The sequence below is a fragment of the Crinia signifera genome, chromosome 1, assembly GCF_055691185.1.
Source record: "Crinia signifera chromosome 1, ASM5569118v1, whole genome shotgun sequence".
Lineage (NCBI taxonomy): Eukaryota > Metazoa > Chordata > Amphibia > Anura > Myobatrachidae > Crinia > Crinia signifera.
In genome coordinates this window covers 154,203,140-154,226,982 of record NC_139217.1, presented here as the reverse complement: position 1 = coordinate 154,226,982, position 23,843 = coordinate 154,203,140, and the positions used below count along the sequence as shown (strand labels likewise).

The following is a 23,843-nucleotide window of genomic DNA, read 5'->3' as shown; positions in this document are numbered from 1 at the left end:
TAAAAAAGACAGTAAACTAGAAAGTGACATTTGGTCGTGGCTGCATACTATATTGTATACTATATTGTAAAGTGGAAAGTCACATCTTTCAATATGACAATATAACCTGGAAATAGATGTAACAAAACCTAAATGGAACCTGCCCAAAAACCACAATAGTATCAGGAAACAAGTTGAAAGTCTTAAAGTTGCCAATAATTATCAGTGTATCTTTGCAGATGGGGTATGGTGGGAATGCGTAGAGACAGTGGAAGGTGGAGACATGAGAGATGAATTTGTCATTAATTTGCATTTGATACATCGGGGTACTATAGAAAATATATCAGTTATGTGTTTCTAGATTTTCTTTCTGTTTTTATACAAAGCCATCAGAGGGATTTTGGACTATACAGTACCCCGCATCACCTAGTTGGGGTGTGTTGAACATATAGACCATAGCTGGCCAAAATTGGTCCTAGTGTATGGCATTACTTGAAAGGAAAACATTTTTCAATGTCTCAGTCTTGTGGACTGGATCTGCAAATGCATCCCTATTTGCATTTGCATCCATTCACAGATTTGCAATTAACGGTGATTCTTACTGGAAGGTGACTTTTTGATTGCAAGAAACTGCTTTTTCTATAATAAGCTATCTATGCTGAGTTAGATCCACTGTTGACTAAAATGATATTCAGCATGCCTATATTCTGTGTGTGATGGTATCTGCATCAGCATACAAAATAGGATGCATTTTGTATGCAGATATTGCCACGGTAACACACAGAATATAGGCCTGCCACATATAATTTTAATCAGCAGAAGCCGATTGTGCTTCTTATTCATACTGCTTTGCAAAAAAGACAATTTATTGGGGAAAGTCACTAATTAATGCTCAGCAATACAGAGTAATATCATAGCAAGGTGTGACTAGAAGGGCTGTTTAATGTGGAAGGAGGTTAGATGTATGTGGGCACATCTGTAGTTTGACCAAACCTAGACACCCCACACTTTTGTGGACAACTAATGGATTTTCTTTGTTTGTGGGGTCCATGGGTTCAGATTAGGCAGTTGTTTTGGGCACCCAGTAGCTCTGTGACCAAGACAGTTGCCTCATATGCTCCTCTTATAATCCTCATCTGGCTCAGGCAGATCCTAATTACAAGTATTTAAACACTGGTTAATGGACAAAATTGTCATTCATAAAAATTGCTTAAATCTGTGACAGTATTTGTCAATTTTCCAGTATTTGGAAACAAATGTTCGTTGGGTTAATTGCGCTCATCCATTAATAGATGTTAATTGCAACCAGCCACATTTGGCAGATGATTTGCCAGAGATAACTGGGGAAGCACAGACTGTGTAATGCTTAGCATTATTGCCTCACAGCACTATGGTCATGAGTTCGATTCCCACCATGGCCCTAACTGTGCAGAGTTTGTATATTCTCCCAGGTGCTTGTGTGGGTTTACTCTGGGTACTCAGGTTTCCTCCCACAATCCCAAAATATACTGTTGTCATATGGCTCCTAGAATGAATGTGTGTGGGTGCATGTGTACATGTGGTAGGGAATATAGATTGTAAGCGCCAATGGGCCAGGGACTGATGTGAACGTTCAACTATTCTCTGTAAAGCGATGCGGAATATGTATGCACTATATAAATAACTGGTAAAAAATAATTGTATAGTGGTTTTGAGGGGGCGTGGAAGGCACGTCACGGCAGCCCGGTCAGAGCAGGAAAAAAAAAAACGTACCTTCCCCAGCAGACTAGACGGCGGCCCGGCTGTGAAGGTGTGACTCGGCGAGTGCGTCCCTCACGAGAGGGAGACGAGACACCGGAGGTGAGGGCGGGAGCCGGAGCCTGCGGAGACACACGCTGGACACACGCTGGGCAGTGCAAGCGTGCACGGAGTGGCACGGGGCAACGCAGAGATCCCGGTTGCCGGCATCAAAGAGCTCTGCCCTGGACCCCTACAGTGCTTAGAGGGGAGAAGGGCTAGTGGGACCCGGACGGCGTGGCAGCAGGCACGGAGAGACACACTGTGCACCGACCCCCTAGAGAGACCAGCGGGTGGCAGCACAGATCGCACAGAAAACGGTCCGGACCCCTACAGCAGTGAGAGGGGAGAGACGGAGCCTGGAACAAGCCGCAGAACGGGAGGAAGGAGAGTGGTGGTAGCGGCAGGAGAGGTGAGACGCTGAGCCCCCCTTCCCCTATCCCCCTATTCCACCCATACTGAGGACTGAGGAAGGGGAGAAGAAAGTGAGAAAGGGGTGAGGGGTGTATATGGACCTAAAATAGGCCAGAAATCTAAGCAGCCCTACCACCTACATCTATACAGCCTGAATCAGAAAGCCTGTAAAAACTAGAGGTGTAAAAGCCGCACTGCCCTCCCTTCCCTACTGAAATAGTGAGAGCTGGGAAAAAAAAACAAAAAAACAAGACTGTAATCACAGCACCAAAAAATAAATGAAAATAAAAAAAAGGGCCTGAAAAATGGCTAAAATAGTAAAGAAATGATGTGACTGATGTGACTGATCAACCAGCGCCACCAGAATGTATATTTAAAAGGCGGAGGGAGAAAGAAAAATAAGGAAAAAATAAATTAAAATGTATACCTCTTAAAGGGGAAGAACAGAAATAAGGAGACAGAGAAGAGCAGAGGAAATAAAAAGTGGAAAAAAATATGTCTCCAAAGAAAGCTAAACCCCCTGCAGACACCACAGCCAATTTCTTTAAGCCCTCTACTCTGAAAGAAAAGGAAAAACAGAAAGGAAGACAGTCCACCTCATCCATATCTACCCAATCAAATCTCTCTTCCCCACAAAAATCAAATCTAGCATTGTCAGAAACTGAAGGAGAGGACGAAATGGATGAACCAATTACTCTGCGAAAAATGCTCCAACTGCTATTAGAACTAAAAAAAGATATCAATATTGAATTTTCATCCACAATACATGACATAAAAAAAGAGATTGTTGACCTAGGAAGTAGGACGGACCAAATGGAGAATAAAATTACAGAGATAGTAAAATCCCACAATGAACTTCTTAACAGACAAGAATGCGCCCAAGAAGAACTGAGAGCTCTGAGGGATAAGACAATGAATTTAGAAGATCGACTAAGAAGAAGTAATATTAAGATAAGAGGGATACCAGAAGAAATACAAACTAAAGATCTAGAACAACATGTTCAAAAAGTATTCCAAAAGCTACTTCCTGATACACCGGCTTCAAAAATATTGATAGACAGGATACATAGACTACCTAAAGCAAAAAGGGCTCCCCAAGATGCGCCCAGAGATGTCATTATGAAAATGCATTATCCACAAATAAAAGATCAAATTTTGAGAGCCACGAGAGACAAAACGAACATAGAAACTCTGGGTACTTGGCAGATGTATAATGATCTATCGGTTGAAACTATCACAAAAAGAAGATCCTTAAACAAGATTACTGCAGCACTAAGAGATGCAGAGATCATGTATAAATGGGGCTTTCCAGTAAAACTGATAATAAACCACCAAGGGTCCACAAAAACAATCAATACGGAAGAAGAAGGACTTACTATACTTAAAGAATGGAGAATTGGATCCCCAGAGAGAAGATTGGAGACCCCTCAACTGATTCGGGAGGAATGGACTAGAGTTGTACATTAAGAAAGGACCCCCTTATCTTCTCTCTACCCCCCTCCCCTATAAGCGATCAAAATATAGAACAATGTAAAATAATATAATAATATCTCATCATTAGAAGCAATATCTAAAAAGTCACCAATTTTTTGTAAATTTTTTATTTTTTGGAGCACGATATTCAAATTCATAGGCACAAGCACCTTAGATATAGGTATTTGTTTATTCCTTTTGTACACAGTGCACATAGTGTGTTATGTTACCCACTTATTTATTTATTTGCTTTTCCTTTTCCATGCTTCCTTCCCCCCATATGGACACAAATTATATAGAAATGTACCTAATTAGGCACTGTTCACTGTAAGAGATATAAAAGGTTGAATAGAGAGAAAGAGGTTTACTGTGTAATCGAGCTCCGTTACAGGAGAAGGACACTATTAACACTATTATGTATAATATAGAATATATTCTATGATCCAGCAAAGCGACACACCAAAAGTTGTGCTTGTGTTATGCTTGAGGGTGGGCGGTGCTACATAAGGGAACAAAGTGCACATGAGAGAATAAGTAACCTCTATAGAGGCATACAGAAATGTATTGAGGGAGGTAGGGATCAATATATTTAATACGAAAGGGTGCAAGGTTTTCTCCTTTTTTTTTTTTGCCCCTTATCTTCTCTCTACCCCCTCCCCTATAAGTGAACAAAATATAGAACAATGTAAAATAATATAATAATACCTCATCATTAGAAGCAATATCTAAAAAGTCACCAATTTTTTTTTTGGAGCACGATATTCAAATTCATAGGCATAAGCACCTTAGATATAGGTACTTGTTTATTCCTTTTGTACACAGTGCACAGAGTGTGTTATGTTACCCACTTATTTATTTATTTGCCTTTCCTTTTCCATGTTTCCTTCCCCCCATATGGACACAAATTATACAGAAATGTACTAAATTAGGCACTGTTCACTGTAAGAGATATAAAAGGTTGAATAGAGAGAAAGAGGTTTACTGTGTAATCGAGCTCCGTTACAGGAGAAGGACACTATTAACACTATTATGTACAATATAGAACACATTCTATGATTCAGCGAAGCGATACACCAAAAGTTGTGCTTGTGTTATGCTTGAGGGTGGGCGGGTCCACATAAGGGAACAAAGTGCACATGAGAGAATAAGTAACCTCTATAGAGGCATACAGAAATGTATTGAGGGAGGTAGGGATCAATCCGGGGATACCTATAACAGAGGGAGAGAGGGAGATGGATATATGCAATATTATGTCAATTAAACCTCTCATAGGAGCATAACAGCTCTATCAGAAGTTATTTTAGAAGCTATATCAGAAGTTATTTAATACGAAAGGGTGCAAGGTTTATTTTTTATTTTTTTTTTGACCACTCTCTGTACACAGCCATGAATAATATGGAAATATACCTATTACTGTACCAGTTTATACGCACATAAAGGCCAGAAGTGAGAGCAATAGGTTTAATATGCAATAGTTCCCCTCTCCATCAAAGGGACACTGTTACTCCTACCCGGTACAACACAGAAACAGACTTTAATGGTACTCTGATGCCGACACAACGCAGGGAAGAGGCTTGTTGCTCAGGGGGACTGCCGTAGTAGGGCAATAAGGTGCATGCGAGGGAAATATAATAAAATAGATAGAGGGATAGACAAAGGTACGGAGACAGTAGACGATACAGGGAACAGACGAAGAGAGGGATAGGAATATAAAACCTCAGTACATAAAATATAACCCCCCTTATAGGGAAATGATACCAACATCAGTGATATACATTGTATAGAAATATATGTAGAGAGGGTATAGGTTGATATTTGAATTATGTACTACGCAATACGGTGTGTCCAGAAGTAATCGATGTGCAGTATTGATTCAGCAAGAGCTACTTCCTGGAAAAAAGTATTTGGCTGTGAAGGGGGAGGGTTTTTTTTTTTTTGTTTTTTTGTTTTTTTTCTGCGGGAGGGGAGAAGGGAGGGTTGAGAGGAAGATCTAAGATAGCTACGGAGATGGAGGGAGTGGAAAAAAATAAAGAGACGGTAAAATACATTCTGGAGAAAATAATACGAGATAAACATAAAGGTTAAAAAAAATTAGGCGCTAGGTTGGTGAACCACTACCCCCTGAAAACAAAAGGAGTCTCGATGTGTAGAGACCAAAACGGCTCTAAGAACAACAATAGAGCACAAATTATGTGTCAATGTAAATGTGGATGTGAATGTCGTATGGTTCAGATTTTAGAGTGGAAGTTGAAGTGCCAGGAACAGATATTAAGAACAGGAACCCAGGGGCAGGAAATAGGAAGAAAATGGGAAAACCCAAAAAAGGAAGACAAAAATAAGAGGGATAGAAGCAAAAGTAAAAGAAAGAAGTATGGTTAAGATATTGACGATCAATGCAAAAGGCCTAAATTCAACCCAGAAAAGGAAAAGAGTCCTCCAATATCTACACATGCAGGGAATAGAAGTAGCAGCAATACAAAAGACTCATTTTTCCAGACTTAATGCGCCCAAAATGGGAGACCATAACTATACCAAAACCTATTTTGCGAGTGATATTTGCAAAAAGAGGGGAGTGGCAATTATCTTTAAAAAAACAGTACAATTTGAATTAGAAACACAAATTTCGGATAAGCAAGGTAGATACATGATATTAAGCGGATCACTGGAAGGGCAAGAAGTAACATTTGTGGTAATCTATGCTCCTAACTCAGCTCAAGACACTTTCTTGAAGAAAGTACTGAGACAATTAGAACAAATACCAAAAAGGACAGTAATCATGTTAGGGGATTTGAATATAACTCTAGATCCACAGATGGATAAATCGACAATAAAAAATATTAAAAACTCTAAACCCCTTTTGAATCTCTCACAAAAAGTGAGTAATACCCTTTTTGAGGCAGGATTGTACGACTCCTGGAGGGTGAAAAACCCGACTACAAGGGATTATACCTTCTTCTCTAACACGCATAAGACATACTCCAGAATAGATTTAATATTAACAGATAAAAATACACTACAACAAATTAAAAAGGCAGAGATCTTACCAAAAACTTGGTCCGACCATGCCCCGGTAATGATAGTTTGGGATAACAAAAGAAATATACTCAAGCAGAGAACTTGGACGATACCAAACTATCTGATACACAGACCAGACATAAAACAACAAATAGAGGAGACCATAGAACAATTCTGTAGTACAAATAAACCAGAAGAAACAAACCATTTAAATTTCTGGTGTACTTTAAAAGCAGTGTTAAGAGGGAAAATTATCCAAATAAATTCAAAAGCGAGGAAACAGGAGCAAGATTTACAGATACAGATGCAGGAACAAGTAAAACATTTAGAAGATATACACAAAAAAAAATCCAAAAAATAATAAAATATTAGGAAAATTAAACAGATTAAGGGCGGAAATAGAAAACAAAAATATAAAACAACTAAAAATAAATATGTTGAAATTTCAACAAAGACTATACAACGACGGTAATAAGGCATCTAAATTACTAGCAAATAAAGTAAAAGGGAGATATGTGAGGAAACAAGTAAAAGAAATATATAATAAAAATAGAGCAAAAATTACGAATCCAGTAGAAATAACAAACGTATTTGCAGATTATTACAAACATTTATATAACCTTAAAATGGATAAAGGAACAGCCCAACCAACAGAAGAAGAAATAAATACATTTTTGATGAAAATAAAACTCCCAAAATTAGATACGGAGCAGATAACAAAATTAAACAAACCACTATTAGATCAAGAAATGAGGGAAGCAATTAAAACGCTAAAAAAAAAAAAAGCCACAGGACCCGACGGATTCAGCAATGAATTCTATAAAACATACCAGAGACAAATAGGCCCAATATTAATACATACATTTGAAGAGGCCATAAAGGAGGAGAAATTTCCAGCAGAAATGCTAGAGGCCAGATTAGTGACAATACCTAAAGAGGGAAAGGATCCAAAATATGTACAAAATTACAGACCAATAGCTCTGCTAAATACAGACATAAAAATCTATGCAAAAATTATAGCAAACCGACTGAAACAATTCTTGCCAGACCTGATCAACCCTGATCAAGTGGGGTTTGTAAAGAACAGACAGGGTACAGAAAATATTAGGAGAGCAATAGCGGTGATGGAATATCACATTAAGAAAGAAAAACCTTTATTGGTAATGTCACTGGATGCCCAAAAAGCTTTTGATAGGCTTCATTGGGGTTACATGGAAGAGGTTCTAAAAAAATTCGGAATGATAGGGAAAATTCTAAAAGCAGTATTGGCCCTATATTCAGCCCCGGGAGCACACGTTATGTGTAATTCCTGCATATCCCCCAAATTTGCCATTACCAATGGGACCCGTCAAGGTTGCCCATTTTCACCAATCATATTCATTTTGTCGATAGAGCCATTTGCAGAAATAATCCGAAGCACCCAATCAATCGAGGCCCCGGAGATTAACAAAATGCAACATAAGACACTACTATTTGCAGATGATGTACTTTTACTACTTAAAAATCCCCAAACTTCAATACCCATTTTAATGCAAATAATAGATCAATATGCAAAAATCTCATACTATAAGCTAAATAGAAATAAAACAGAAATACTACCAATAAATATTGGGGCGATAGAATTAGAGATCTTAAAGGAAAACTATAGTTTCCAGTGGAAAACCAAGACTATAAAGTATCTGGGCGTAAATCTGGTGGATAATGAAGCAGACTTGATTGAATGCAATTATTCGGGATTGGATCTATAGAGAAATATCATGGATGGGCAGAATAGCCACGTTGAAGATGTTCTTCCTACCAAAAATATTATACCTGTTTAGGGCAATACCTAGATTGCTCCCAAAATATTGGATAAACAAGTTTAATACAGCTATGAATAGATATATCTGGAAGGATAAAAAGGCAAAAATAGCAAAAAAACATCTGATGAGATCAAAAAGAAGAGGAGGAATAGGTTTTCCAGACTTACAGCTGTATCAACATGCATGTATTTTAAATCAGATCCCAGAAGGCATCAAGGCCAGAGAAGAGAAACCTTGGGTAAAACTAGAGGATGGAATTATGGGAGAGCTAGGTATAAAAGACCTAATATGGTTACCACCAAATATGAGGACAACATCCAAGGATAGCCCCAAAGCATGTAAGGATACACTTAAAGTCTGGGACTTATTCCTGAATACAAAAGAAGAAATTATAGCACCCTTAAAATATCTGGAAATCCAAACAGTAATGAAGCTGATCCCAGACTTCAAAGCTGAGATATGGATCTCCAAAGGTATAAAAACTTTAGAAAACCTAATGGGAGAACAGGGAGTAATTGCATTCATGCAGCTCCAACAAAAGTTCGAACTACCAACCACAGATTTCTATAAATACTTACAAATAAGAAGTTGGATAAATAAACATAAAATAACAGAAGTTCCAAAGCAATTATCAAATAATGTAATTAACAGAATACGGGGAGGATACCAGACAGGGGGCATTACCTTTTGGTATAACAACATGATAAGCAAGGATACGGAAAAAAAAACGAAGGGACAGCTTAAATGGGAGAGAGACCTAGACCTGGAGATAGACGAAGAGCAGTGGGATAAGACCTTTATGATAGTACATAAGATGACCAAATCCATTTCACACATAGAAAGATATATGAAACTAATACACAGAGCTTATTACACTCCAGACAAAATAAATAAAATCTGCCCATCACAGATAAATGTTTGCTGGAGATGTGGGGAAGGGAATGCAGATTTAATGCATATCTTCTGGACTTGTAATAAAGTAAAGGAAGTCTGGGGAGAGGTAGGGAAATTGATAACACAGGTGTTGGATGAAGTAGTGGACATGACCCCTCAGAGGGTACTACTACATGTTAACCCTATAGATATGAAGCAAACAAATGTATATTTCCTAAACCAAGTCTTCATAGCAACAAAAACGGCAATAGCACAGTACTGGAGACAAGACCAAATCCCAGATATAGCAATGATAATAAACAAAATAAATTACGCCTACAGAATGGAAACAAATGACGTGATAGAAAATATCAGACTACTGAAGAAATGGGACGTATGGAAACACTATATTGAGCGGAAAGGGGATGCCTTCTGGAGGCACAATTAAATAATAAAGGTACCGGAAAGTGAATAAAGTGAACCTGCTTCTTAAAATAAGCTAGGGAAACCCAGGCCTGCAAAACACCAAATTTAATCCTGGCACGCGTATAAATGTATGAATGTAGGAAGAATGCTAGATAATCAGTTAGGTGAGAGATAACGATGTCTAGGTAGGAATGATAGGATATGATATGGTATATGTTTTATGTGTTATGTGAGAGATAACGATGTCGTAAAGTAAGTGTTAAGATGTGATAGGTTACATGTCTTTGTTTTTTATGTGCAGATATGTAAGATATATAACCATGTCTGCTGTACGTTTTTTAAATTAAAAAATAAATTAAAAAAAAAAAAATAATAATTGTATAGTGTATGCCCAGTCTTAGTAAGATTCTCTGGTTCAGACAACTACAGGGCCGCCGTCAGAAATTTTGGGTCCTGGGACTGACAAAATCCCCCCCCCCCTTCACACACACACACCCGACATCCACCCCCCCTTTCCCTACCATCACCCCCACCCGCTGACATCCACCCCCCCTTCCCCTACCATCACCACCGCCCGCCTTCAGGTGTCCGCTGTGTATTAATAGCTTACCTACGGCAGCGGCGGAGGTCCATCCGAGTCCCTATGATCTGGCTGCGGCATGCTGGGTGCCCACACTGTAAGTCAAAAGATGATGTCACACCAGTGCGGGCGCCCGGCATTCCCGCTGCACCTGTGCGCTGTGAAGCAGGAGGATCCAGCCAGGCCCTGTGGACTGTCTTAAGTGTCTTTGTGCGGCGGGCTGCGGAGGACCTGCAGCCGGCCTCTGTTTAGCGGTGAGGACGGCTAAAGGGAATGGGGGTGCTGGAGGGCTTCTGCCTGGGCCCTACTGTCTGTAAGAGTAGCGGGGCCCAGGACAGTTGTACCCCTAGCACCCCCCTGTCGGCGGCCCTGCAGACAAAAGACCTCGAAAGATACTTTAAATGCTTTGGAAAGATGTCTCTTGTCTGAATCATAATATTACAATAAGAGGCAAGCTGGATCAAACCTTGTGGAGAGATAATATACTACTACTAACCATACAGCTCCTGTCATTTTTCAATCACAGCCTATGCAGTGTAAGGGACCAACTTAACTATGACAATGTGCAACTGAGCATCACAGTTATGTTTTCTGGCACACGTATTTGCCTATTATAGTGGACGTAGCAACACTTCTTTTCCTGTGCACTTCTATGGTGTGTGAAGCTTAAGTAGCAATGTTCCCCACTATCTCCATCAGTATTGGTGAAACCGAGATCACCTCCACCGACCAAACGCGCTGCCTCGGTGTCATCATTGACTCCTCCCTCTCTTTCACCCCCCACATTCGTGCTCTCTCACAGTCTTGCCGCTTTCACCTACGCAACATCTCACGCATCAGACCATTCCTCTCCACTGACGCGACCAAAATTCTCATTCACTCTCTTGTCATCTCCCGCCTTGACTACTGCAACATCCTTCTCTCCGGGCTACCTCTCACCCGCCTCGCACCTCTCCAATCCATTCTTAACGCTGCTGCTAGGCTCATCTTCCTCTCCCGCCGCTCTACCTCCGCCTCCCCCCTCTGTCTATCTCTTCACTGGCTCCCCATTCCTTTCCGAGTTCTCTTTAAACTCCTCACCACCACCTACAAAGCTCTCTCCTCCTCCACCGCTCCTTACCTCTCTTCACTGATCTCTATCCACACTCCCTCCCGTCCTCTTCGCTCCATCGCTGACCGCCGACTGACCTCTCACCTAATCACCTCCTCCCACTCCCGTGTCCAAGACTTCTCTCGCGCTGCCCCCCTGCACTGGAACAACCTCCCGCCACCCATCAGGCTTTCTGATTCCCTTACCTCCTTCAAGCGCTCCCTCAAAACCCACTTTTTTCGACTAGCCTATCCCTCCTCCTAACCTCTTTTGATCCTCTTATCCTGCCTCCGTTCCCCTCCGTTCCTACTTATCCTATTGTTTTTCGTTCGTCCACCCACCTATTTTTAGTATGTTAACTCTTATGAGTAGGGCCCTCCTTCCTCACGTACTCACCCTACCTCTTTACCTCACCTGTGCTCCTGTCCTGTTCTTCCCTTCCTCTACTTCATCTTTAGTCTCCTTGACAATTTTGACACCTACTTCTGAACTGATGCTGACTTTAGTTCTACCAGCTATACCCCCATTTATACTGTATTTTTCAACACACCCTGTACGTTACCTCGTCATTTTTTTTTTTTTGTTTGCTATGTACGGCGCTGCGGACACTTTGCGGCGCCCTATAAATAAACGTACTACTACTACTACTACTGGCAACTTCACATTGTAGTCACCACATATGATTGCCTTTCCCCATAAGGCTGATTTGGGGTAAATCTTTCTATGTTTTAATTAACATTGGCTAAAATGATCGCCATTATGTTGTGGCCGTGCTACTATGACTTTATGACCGAAAAGAAAAACTATTTAAAGCAAAAGCACAAGTAACACTAATTGTAATTGGAATAGTATTTGGTATAGTAGTTTGGTAAGATAGCTAACATGGAACTGTGCAGAGGGTGTCCATTTTCATTATTTATTATTATATTATACTAGGTGGCCTATGTGAAAATTTTGCATCTTTCAAATGGTTCCTCATTTATCGATTTTGGTTAAGTAAGAAGGGAGAAGTAGGTCAGCGGGCTCTGTTTTAGGTGTCAGGTGGGGAGGGGGGCAGAGACTGCACAGTGGTCTGGTAGCAGCATTGGCGGTAATGTAGCGGTGCTGCTAGTCTTATTAGCGCGTGGAATCTCCCATATTTTTCACACACTGTTCGGATACAGTGCAGCGGAAAAGTTGAGCGTGTAAGCGGGATATTGTAAATTTTTTGATTTGTTAAAAAATAATACAATGTGCAATTGTAAATGATCAATTCTTCAGTAGGGGACAATGTAATCTTTCAAATGGTACCTCATTTATCGGTTTTGGTTCAGTATGAATGGAGGAAAAGGGAGCATCACGAAAAATTACCCTTTAGAAAGAATATATATGATTACATTACTTAAAATTTTCTTAAGGCCCACAGTGGGCGTTTTTGAGCTGCTTTCAGCTTACTTTTACCGTTTGAGCTGCTTTCAGCTTAAAATCCACCCAGTGACGAGCGCTGATGCGCGCTCCTGCATCATAGCTGCCTGACGGTCATCTGCTGGTATTACCAGCAGATGAGCAACGGGGTGTACAGCTGTCCATAGCGTCTTGCTATGGAAAGCCGTCCACTCCCAGCAAAATAGCTTGAACAGGTGAAAATCGCTCAGTGTGTATGAAATGAGCAATTTTCAGCACAGCGGTTTTCCCATCATCGCAAAAAAACACCCAGTGCGTATGGACCTTTAACCTATTATTATTGCGTCAATTGTTTTGCTTTGCTCTGAAATTAAGCATGTTGCTCCTTTAGTTATCTTGTGTGTTTCCGACTAAGCCTCGTATCATGTAAGGAGGTCCATGGCACTATTCATTTGTGCTCATATGTGGACATGACTGAAAAATTGGTATACACAGACTAACATGAATCAATTCCAATAAACAATTGCCATTTAGCAACAAGAAAAAGAAAGAAAAAAAAACTTGCAATAGAGTTATTTCACTAGTCTAGTAACATTAGTGCAGGAGGCTAATTCATGAGATTTCCTTGCTGAATGAGCCTGCCTGACTGATTATATCAACACTGAGATATAGTTACAGTATCTGAATAGTGTATTACTACTACCTGGCAAAGCTAAAGATGTGTGTTTAGAGAGCACCATACTGGATTTCTCAACCAGTTTCCTGATTCTAAATTTTCTGTGGTGGTCTCAGTCGCGGTTCTTATTTCCTTCATTCTTTTTTACCCTCGGTTTCTGAGAGTTGGTGAATCTTCTAACCCCCCCTTTTCTCAGCCTGTGATAAAATCAACAGGGGGAGGAGATGTCTGGAATTTAGGTATTTCCACTGGACAGCAGAGGTAGAATGAAAACCTAACAAAGACCCTATTGTACCCCTATGTTCAGCGCCTCTGCCATTTTACAGCGTAAACAGAGCTCAGCTTTTTTATTCACCTTTTTTATACTCTGCAACGGGCACAGTCCCTAAACATACACAAAAAACTCTTGTGTTGTACAGTATGTATTAAAGTAATATGATATACATATTAATATGCATATCTTTATATTGGTCATAGACTTCCATCTGTTTAACATTTTGTGTAAGCTTTATATTTCTTAATTAGCTTTTCATTTTGGAAAGAATTATCTATTGAATAAAGTTTTTATGTTTAGATAATATACATTTTTATAAAAGGAAAAAAAACATTTTGAAATAACAAAGAGGGCTGTGGATCACTAGGTTGACAGTTTCTAGATCTACAGTCATTAGGTCAATCATGATCGGTCGACATTGAAAAGGTTGACACATAAAAAAGGTATTGACATTTTACCATTCTCAATTATAGTCCACGTGGTTCGTAAATATGAACAAGTTATCTGAATGAAAAAAAATCGTTAAAACCGTATGTCGAACTTTTCATGTGTTGACCTATTGCTTATGTCGACATTTTGACAATGTTGACCTTTTGCCTGTTGACCAATAGCAGCTGACCTATTGATGTCGCCCTAGACACTGTCGACCTAAAAATCTGAACCAAACAACGGTCCAAATGTAATTGGGTGTCAGAATCAGAAATTTAGAGATTTTGGGAGAGTTTCCCATGGATGACAACAACAGCAGCGGCCTCATCATGGGCGGGTTTGTAATCAGAAGCAGTGCTGCACCTGTCAGGCATCCTACAGAGTAAGGTACAGAGGGACAAACACATGCTTTTCATGTGGTATTTTATATATACTGTACATATATTTATGTTTATATTAATCCCCCCCTGCAGTTACCCATTGACCAAGTTTATACTGCCTTCACCCTATTTTTGACCGTGCAATATTCTCCCGTGCAGTTTTCGGCCAGTAATGACAAGTGGGAGGGGGCCCCCTGTCTAAAGTGACCAAGGCTCCCACAAAGACTTAAACCAGCCCTGTGCCCCGCCGATCCTCAGTGAGTTTTCTTTCTGTCTGGGTGGCGGCTAACTACTTGCAGTCTTCTGCACATTTGCAGATAAGTGATCCGGTCTGAATCCTGCCCATAAATCAAACAGAAAAGTGTAATACTTTATTATTACAAATATGAGGGTTATTCAGACTTGCTCGCTGGGCCAACCGATTATTGATTAACTGTGCATGCATACAGATCATAGCGCACACTTGCAATAAAATCTAGCGTCTTTTTTTAATTACAAGGCGTTCGCAAGTTGATTGACAGGAAACCAGAGTGGGTGGTAACCGGTCATTTTCTGGGAGTTTCAGAGCTACCACAAGTCATTTTCAGGGAGGTTGTGCGATGTCAACTCCGGCCTTGATCAGCCTGTTTCTATTGCACTGGCCGAGTAAGTCCTGGGTTTCACATAGACTACACACCATGGGAATATTATTCGCTGGTGAGTGAGTTGCAATTGGATTTGCTGCTAATCACTGATCTGAGATATTTCTCAGGATTTTCACGGCCTTGCAAAGGGCAAGATTTTACTCTGGCAGGCGGCAGCTATCTGATCGTAGGGCTCTACAATTTAATAGAGGATTGATCTGGTCTAAAAATAACCCCAATGTTTCTCAAGCATGTATTTGAATTGTCTAGATGGGATTTATTGTCAAAGCTTGGAAGTGTTCATGACACATGTTTTCTCTCTACAGCTCCATTGTTACAATGGCGGGCCAGCCGTGTGTGGGTGCAGAGCCTGTGTTGGACGTGGACAAGGTGAAGTTTATACACACAACATGCTGCAAATGGACATTGGCCTCTATAATTTTTGGAAGCACGGCCATCAGTGTCACTGCAGGATTATTAATTAGTGAGTATGTTGGAATCTCCCCCATCTAGGGTCTGCCATAATAGGAGAAATGTAATCCAACCGCTCATTAGACTTTATGGGTTCCGTCCCAGGGGCTGATCCATACAAGTAGGTATCAGTTATTCTTGCACTGTGCGCATGAAATGCACAGAACTGGGGACCAGTATTGCAGAATCAGCCCCTCGCAGCTAGGCAACTGGTCATCATCCTGCTATCATGGCGATGGGTTTATTCTATGTGCAGGCCTGAGGCTGCAGCTCTGTCAGCCCTATTGTTAATCTGGGAGCTGGTTGGGTGGAGATCAGAATAAGGGGAAATATACTATAGCCAATGGCATGCCAAACAGCCATCCTGTGATACTCGGCTTGTGACCAGCTTCTTTTTTGCTGGAATGTGCATGCTAAGCTGGGTACATAACCTTAATGCCCTGTACACACTAAACAATATGCAATGCCACTGGTATCAATATCTGAGGTGCAGCCAAACAAATAATATCATTAGCGATATCATTCAATAATGTCACCAGGACCCCCACCGAACATATCAGGTTTGACTGCATGTTCACATAGGGGTTATTGATAACAATCCACAGGATATCATTACCGATACCTTTAGCGTGCATTTTATTAACACAATTTATGTAGTTTAAGACTTGTCTATAAAATCTGTCTGGTGGGAACAAAAATCTGGAAAACGGACAAAAGGTTTGTTTGGAGAAATTAATTAAATAAAACAGATTTAACCAATTTGTCTGAACGACCTTTGTCATTCTTGATTTGACCTGACAGAAAAAAGTTTGTCCAGCTTTTTCCTGACAGTTGCACCTTTCACATGCAATGACTCAGTGACTCAGTGCTGTGTGAATTTGGGGGTGGGGAACAGCACACCAAAACACCGGTGTGCGTGAACAGTCCCATAGCTCTCTGGGCAACACTGTCATGTTAAGATGGGCCAGCCATGGTGTGTGAAAGTCAGGATCTGATTGGTTGCCATGGGCAAAATTGCCTCTTCATTTTTAGAACCCTTGGTGTATGAGTTTTCATCTATTGTGGTATCACACTGTGGGTGAATGTTGAAAATAGGGAGATTTTCACATTTCTGCAGACAAACTATTTAGGCCTGTAAGTTAGAAATTAAGGCCAGCTAGTTAATATTACTATTATCAATGTACATTTGGCGTAAGTGCAAATAATTTTTTGTTCCATAATTAGTGGCAATAAAAAAAAATATATATTTTTTTTACCTCAGATCTTTTTTTTAAGTTGACTGCTTTATTTTATTAACTCAATTGCTCATTCAGCCATATATTTATATCAGAATTGCCCTGGGACAGTGGTGGAACTACTGCACTACAGGGCGTACAACCTCTCTTGGAAGTGGGCCAGGTAATGACAAGTCCTAAGGATTCTGCTCTGCTCTCAGAAGAATGGAGTAGGGGATTCTCTGACTATATATATAACCCGCACAAGCTTAGTGGACCACCACCCCTTTTAAATGATGGTGCATTTGGTACATGCATAGAACCGTCAAGTCTTTGCTTTCACCTGTACCTGAGCAATCTTTCCAAAATACATTGCCATTGGCAAATATATGGGGAGGGTTAGCAGCACAGGCACAGTGGGTGTGTTGCATGTTGGTTCACAAATCTTATAGCCATTATTGATACGCCAGTGGCCACACCCAATCATATGCTGAGAACTTATGAGAATGGGGGCACAGGGTTATCCAGTGGCATCACCAGGCTCTCATTTAAGGTTGGCTTTTGGGCCCAGCGATGCTATGTTCCACCCCTGCCCTCAGAATGTACTGCAATGTATTTATTAAAAGCTGCATAAAGACAAGAGCAAAGTCATATGAAGGTAACATGAAGGTTGATAGCAAAAGGCAAGAAAGAATCATGACATTCCAGAATTCTCTCTCTCTCTCTTTCTTTAGTGTATTTAACAACAACACAGAGCCTCACTGTGGTGCATACTCTGGAATTACAAGGTCTTCATTACGATCCCAGTTTACAAAATAGCACCTCTATGTACTACAAATCAATAACCAATACTTTACAGAGAATGGTAAGTCACATGTCTGATTTCTAACCATTACTAGGAATCAGGTGTAAGCATTTTTTTGTGTTTCGTTTTTATCCAACACATTCTGCTCTCTGCTGACTAGAGTGGGACTCTCCCCAAGGTAGTAATTCTCCTAAATCCTCAATAAACCTTGTTGGCAACAATTTACTCCGGTTGTGGTGGGGTTGGGGGGGGGGTTCACACTTGCAGGAGTCCCAAGTCCAACATCAGTGAATAGCCATGGCGGGAGACATTTCTGCTCACAACCTTCTGAGCTATGCAAAAAGTGTCCCTAAACTTTTCGCGCTGAGGGCAGTATTTTAGTCAGGTTCAGCTGTTTTATGCAGCTAAATCCATTCCTTTCTGTCGTTTCAGAATTAATGGAATTGCTCCAAGGGTTGCCGGTTATATTGAGCACCCCAAAAAAAATGAAATCACCCCACTTTGGTCTGTTTATGAAGCAATGATTAGCCATATCTCCAGCTAAAATTACACTGAATAGCTATTTCAGGGCACTGCACTATTTAGCAAATGGTTAAACAAAGAGACCCATAGCAGCTTTGGTCAACTTACTCATACCCATTTTCCATCACTGCTATAAATGTGGGTTATTGCCGTGATATCCTGGGAGGGGCTCAGTAGAAAAGGATTAACTTGGGAATCCAACCCAGCTAGCTGGCACGGTTGGTCCCAGGAAGGACCGGGTCATGGTGCAGTGTAAATGAGTAAGCCAGGTCGACCAGGGACCCATTTACTACATAAGAAGAAAAGACTATAAGAGATTATCTGATCTCCAAGGGCCGACAGTGGTCACGGGTGCGGTGACATTACTGACTCATCAATAAGCCGGGTCCATACAACACTCCAAAATGGGTCTTAGCTGTGTCGCAACCAGGTTGGACCTGAATACAAAACCCTGTATACGACCCAGCATTTTCATTTAAAAGGGATATTAGGCACATGTGTATAAAAGCATGGAGAGTGATGAAGTGAGGAAATATAAAGTTCCAACCAATCAGCTCCTGATATTTTTCAAACACAGCCTGTAACCTGGCAGTTAGGAGCTGGTACTGTAACAATTCCAGCGTCACTCACATTTGTTATATAAATGAAGATAAAAAAATATTTTGTAAAAAAAAAAAAAATTGTATTACATTTCCTGTATAAGATAAACATTGCATGTAATTATGATGAATAAAAATGATTGCTTGGCAATTTTCACACCAATTTTAACAATATATTTGTTTATTACTTTTTTTTACATGCCACTGGGACCAGCCATACATGTGGCAATATGTTACTGAATTTCACTGAATTTGTCATTTTAATCCCAGTATGTGTGCATGTAATTGCTGCTTATAACCAAAGAAACTAAAAGTGCGTTCACACTGGACGATATATATCAGACGTTCAATTGAATGGCCGATATATCGCTGGTACCTGCAGTACATCTGTGAACAAAGTCGTCCACAGGCATATTGCATCGGCAGTGTAGCACAGCTGATGGCCGATATGTATAATGATCTACTGGCGCATTGTGCTGTGTGTATCTGACGCCCACCCATAAACGCAATGCACAGGCCAGCAGTGATTGGCAGGGCAACTGGGAGGGCACATGCAAATGCAGTATCAGTTTGTGATGTCAGTCACGACTGATCAGGCAGCATATAGGTAGAACATATGGTCTGCTTTGTCAAGAGATATATCTGCAGATAGATTTATTTGCAAATATAGCTATAGGTGTGTATTCAGCTTAAGGTGCATATACACTAGGGTGATTCCATGGCGATTTTGTCACTTTTCCAGCGAGAAATCGGATTAAAAGTGACCAAATTGCATATGTTTGACATCATGTCCATGGGAGCCTAAAAATTGCACAATATATTTATTGTGTCACCGCCTTTCAGCAGGCTTAGCCAGGATTGAATACAATACAATACATTGTATGCAAAATGACTGCATATGGTGGATTGTATGCAGTCCTGCTGCACGGGGGCGGGGGGGGGGGGTTGCGAGGGGGGCACTTCTACCCTTGGAAAAGTCACCCTAGTGTATGGGCACCTTTAAGGCTCCAACAACGATACAAGATTGCGTGAGGAACAAAAGTTAATGAAAAATATGTAAAAATAATGCATTTTTTTCCTGCTATTGTCTAATTGACTGGTTTAATTGTATTGGTAGATCTGATAAGAAATTGCAATATTAGTCTTTTTGTGTTTGTGGAGGATGCCAAATATTAATTCTGTCGATAATTATCTCATCTTTGGTAAGGTTCTCTTTATCACTGTTTGAGCTCATTGTTTTGTCGGTACAGCATATATATTTACATTTTTTTATTTATTTTAGTTGAAATCCAGTTTTAAGAATACTGTTCTAGAAGATAGTTATGTGGGATGTACTGTTTTACACTACAGGTAAGAGTGCTAATACTTCATACATCATTGTGCAGCTATGGATAAGGCCCTACAATTTGTTACCAGGTACCCCCTGAATGCTGGACCAAAGCAAATCAGCAACTTGCAGCAGTGTGGGGTGTCCAAGAGGGTGTCTAATGTCATAGCTGTCACCGGGGAGATGGGCATGGAGAGATTACAGCCTCCCCATATGATAAGAAGAGCTATGGAAAACAATCAGAACAGTCCGGACCCTACTGGGAAGGAGGCTGTAAGCTCTCCCTCCCGGTGACAGCTGTAGCAGACATCTTACAATTTGGCACAATCACCATGCTATAATTGGTTCCTGGGTCACCCGTTTATGCTGCCCATTAACCCTGGTCCTACAGCACTGCTTTAACTTCCCTAGACAGCATGCACCTTATGCATATTACTCCAGAAGTATTGCTGAATAGAACAAGTTTTCATGAGCATAATGTATATTTAAAAGCTCAGCAAATACATTCTGTAAATATTATGTACTTTAAAGGGTTCCACAATTTTCCAAGAAACATAACATATTGGGCAGGGCAAACCAAGCATCGCATTTTGCACACAACACTTATCATAAGCATAATGGTGTTTATTAATACATTATGCTTGAAGAAAATCTCTAAGGACAGCTCTTCCGGCAAGAACTCTCCTTTGCAAGAGTAAGACTTCCATCTTTAGAATCCGTTACCTGTTCATAGGTCAGTTAAAGAAAGCACCAATGGGGGTGCAGGGAGCAGGGCAGTAGAGAGCCTGGCTGGGCCCAGTACTTTTCAGGGGTGTGGCCTAATTGTGGGAGGCATTGCCATGTAGCCTTAGAAAAATATACAGAACAAAATATCACTTTAAGTAGAGCTACTGCAGCTGATATTGCCAGCTAATTGGGGCTCCACTCGGCCCCTCCATTTAACCAAGCCTGGCTAATTTGTTCCCCCTCTGCGGTAAGCAGTAAAACCTCTGAAAACTGCATTTTTCAGAGGTCTGCCCACATTTTAGGTTTGCTGCATCCTGTCCAATAACTTTCCAAGTTTATTGTAGTTTGAAAAAGAATTTTGAAGGTGGTATTCAATTTTATATCACAACCAATCTCCTGTCTAAAATTATATGAGATTGAAAGGGCAATATTCTATTAATCAATTTGTTTGCGCATATCGCGCTCATTATGGTCCGCATTTGAACTTACCACCCCCGGGGAGAGCAAACTGAAATGCTGTTGAAAAACAATTGTATACCGTCCTAAGTATGGAGAAGATGCATCATGACTTGGAAAGATATAAAGTGGAGAGGTTGCCCAAATAATGCAGTCTGGTCCTGTCATTTCAGAGACTGCGCTATATAATCGACAGTTAGTAGCTCATTGTTTGCTTGCGGCAACTTCTCCACTTTTTTGCTGCTATTCCTTGTCACCTTTCTTTAATTGTTCCTTCCTATCAATCGCTTTACAAAATATCTACAAAAAAAATAAAAATCGCTCTGCTGCTTTAATATCGGCATTGCTTACAAACATGAAGTAAGCCCATAGACCCCTGAGTGATTAGCAGAGTATGGTTGTAGACTAACCAGATTAGGCCTGGTTTAAAGTGTCTGGATCTGGAACCTCAGAATGGGTTAGATATATTATGTAATAATGAATAAAAAAATATACTGAAAACTATAGCTATGATAGTGTTACAGTACCTTCTAGACTACAGTATACATATATATTAATGACATGTATTGGAAAGCACAGATAAATAAATGTTTATTTTCTATTTGCAATGGTCCCACAGCAGGGGGAATGAAAGCATTATCGCACATCTCAAGATGCAATTTATTTCTTCTGTCTACACTGATGATCGCAAGCGGATTGAAGACACTCTCAGGCAGGGCCTGGCTTCCTCGCTGAGTGGACAGCCCATCCCAGTGTATACTTATGGGAACATTTCATCTGCTGTGCTTGCAGGTATGTCCACTGTCCAGGAGGAATGCAGAAAGATCTATACCCAGCATATGGGATATATATATATATACAGAAATTCAAACAATTACACAAATGTGTTGATATCCTGCATTATACTGGCAAATTAAGGAAACAAAATGAAGATGAAGCAAGTGACATGTCGTTTCCCTAGGCATGGGCAGTGCCTGATTAATCAATAGGATGATTAGCAGCATAGGGCACCAGGACTGTGGGGGCACCTTGCAGGTGATAGCTGAGGATAAAACTAAGGCCATGCTTGTTAGCTATCACCCATCCCGATGTACTGTGGAAAGTTCTTAAGGTATCACCACACCTATTGTGGTAGATGCAGCAATGCTCGCTTATAGTAATTGTACTAGATTGTGCATAGGTGGCCAAAACTGCATATAGCCAAACAGGGCTGCGTCTCTGCAGTGACAACCTCCAGTGGTTGTGAATAGAAAAGCTGGTACCAGAAATGCCCTCTTATGCGTTTCTCCTCCTAAAGGAACTTGTGGCTTCCTCAGAAAGCAATAGGAGTGGTAAATATATACAAACACTAATGTTTATACCATAACTATCATGATGTCATTCTGATTCTAATTCCTAAATACATACAGTACTAAGCAAGAGGATTCTTTCCACATGGAATACTGTGTTGTCTAACCCATTAATCAAACTAACATTTGCATTACCATAGAGAATTTTTCATTTCATTCTAAAGAGACTTTACCATACCCAACTCATCGTACTAACCTCATCATGAACAGTGACCTTATAATTTTTTAGCAAGTGCATATATTTGTTTTAATTTATTTTTTGTCAAGTGTTGAATGTATATTCTTTATAATATTTGTCTTCATGTTAGCAGAGTCTTGTTTATATATGTTTTTTTTCTTCCGATAAGAGCTGTCCTTTGCGAAGCTGCTCTGGTACTGGACTTCTGGGTCTCACACCCAGGAGGTCCTGCACATGCGCAGAGTGACAGCGCCAGGCGCGAAGCATGCTGGGAGGGATCTGTGATGGATCCCACAAATGCAGCGGTGGAGAGAAGTCCATAGGCTTCTATAGAGTACCAGCTTTTTCTGGCCTTACTCTATATTGCAAAAACCCGATGATCAGGTTTTATTGCATGGGGAAATGCGGTAAAAACCCCAATAACAGGGATTTTACAGCATTTTCCCTTAAGTGCATCTCCCCCTTTATGTGTTTTTTTTTTTTATTTATTTTTTTATGTAGTGTAGGGTATGAAGGGGTGAGTGATGTAGTGTAAGGTATAGAGGGGTCAGTGATGTAGTGTAAGGTATAGAGGGGTCAGTGATGTAGTGTATGGTATAGAGGGTGAGTGATCTAGTGTAAAGTATAGAGGGGGTAGCAATGTAGTGTAGGGTATAGAGGGTCAGAGATGTAGTGTATGGTATAGAGGGTTTAGCGATGTAGTGTAGTATATAGAGGGTCAGTAGTGTAGTGGAACGTAAAGAGGTGTTAGTGATGTAGTGTAGGGTATAGAGGGTCAGTGATGTAGTGTAGGGTATGGAGGCATGAGTGATGTAGTGTAAGGTATAGAGGGGTCAGTGATGTAGTGTAGGGTATAGAGAGTGAGTGATATAGTGTAGGTTATGGATGGTTTAGTGATGTAGTGTAAAGTATAGAGGAGGTAGCAATGTAGCGTAGGGTATAGAGGGTCAGAGATGTAGTGTATGGTATAGAGGGGTTAGTGATGTAGTGTAAGGTATAGAGG

The 23,843-nt window shown here is 40.5% G+C and overlaps 1 protein-coding gene across 1 annotated transcript in view; it reads left to right on the top strand.

Annotated features, from left to right (window-relative positions):
• Positions 1 to 23,843, top strand: part of TMPRSS9 (transmembrane serine protease 9) — a 117,628-nt gene that overhangs the window by 41,095 nt on the left and 52,690 nt on the right. The window contains exons 2-5 of the mRNA XM_083174840.1: positions 15,520 to 15,677; positions 17,613 to 17,743; positions 20,087 to 20,154; positions 21,933 to 22,105. Of these exons, the coding sequence (XP_083030966.1) occupies positions 15,533 to 15,677; positions 17,613 to 17,743; positions 20,087 to 20,154; positions 21,933 to 22,105 (517 nt within the window). The 5' untranslated portion in view covers positions 15,520 to 15,532. The remainder of the gene's footprint in view (positions 1 to 15,519; positions 15,678 to 17,612; positions 17,744 to 20,086; positions 20,155 to 21,932; positions 22,106 to 23,843) is intronic.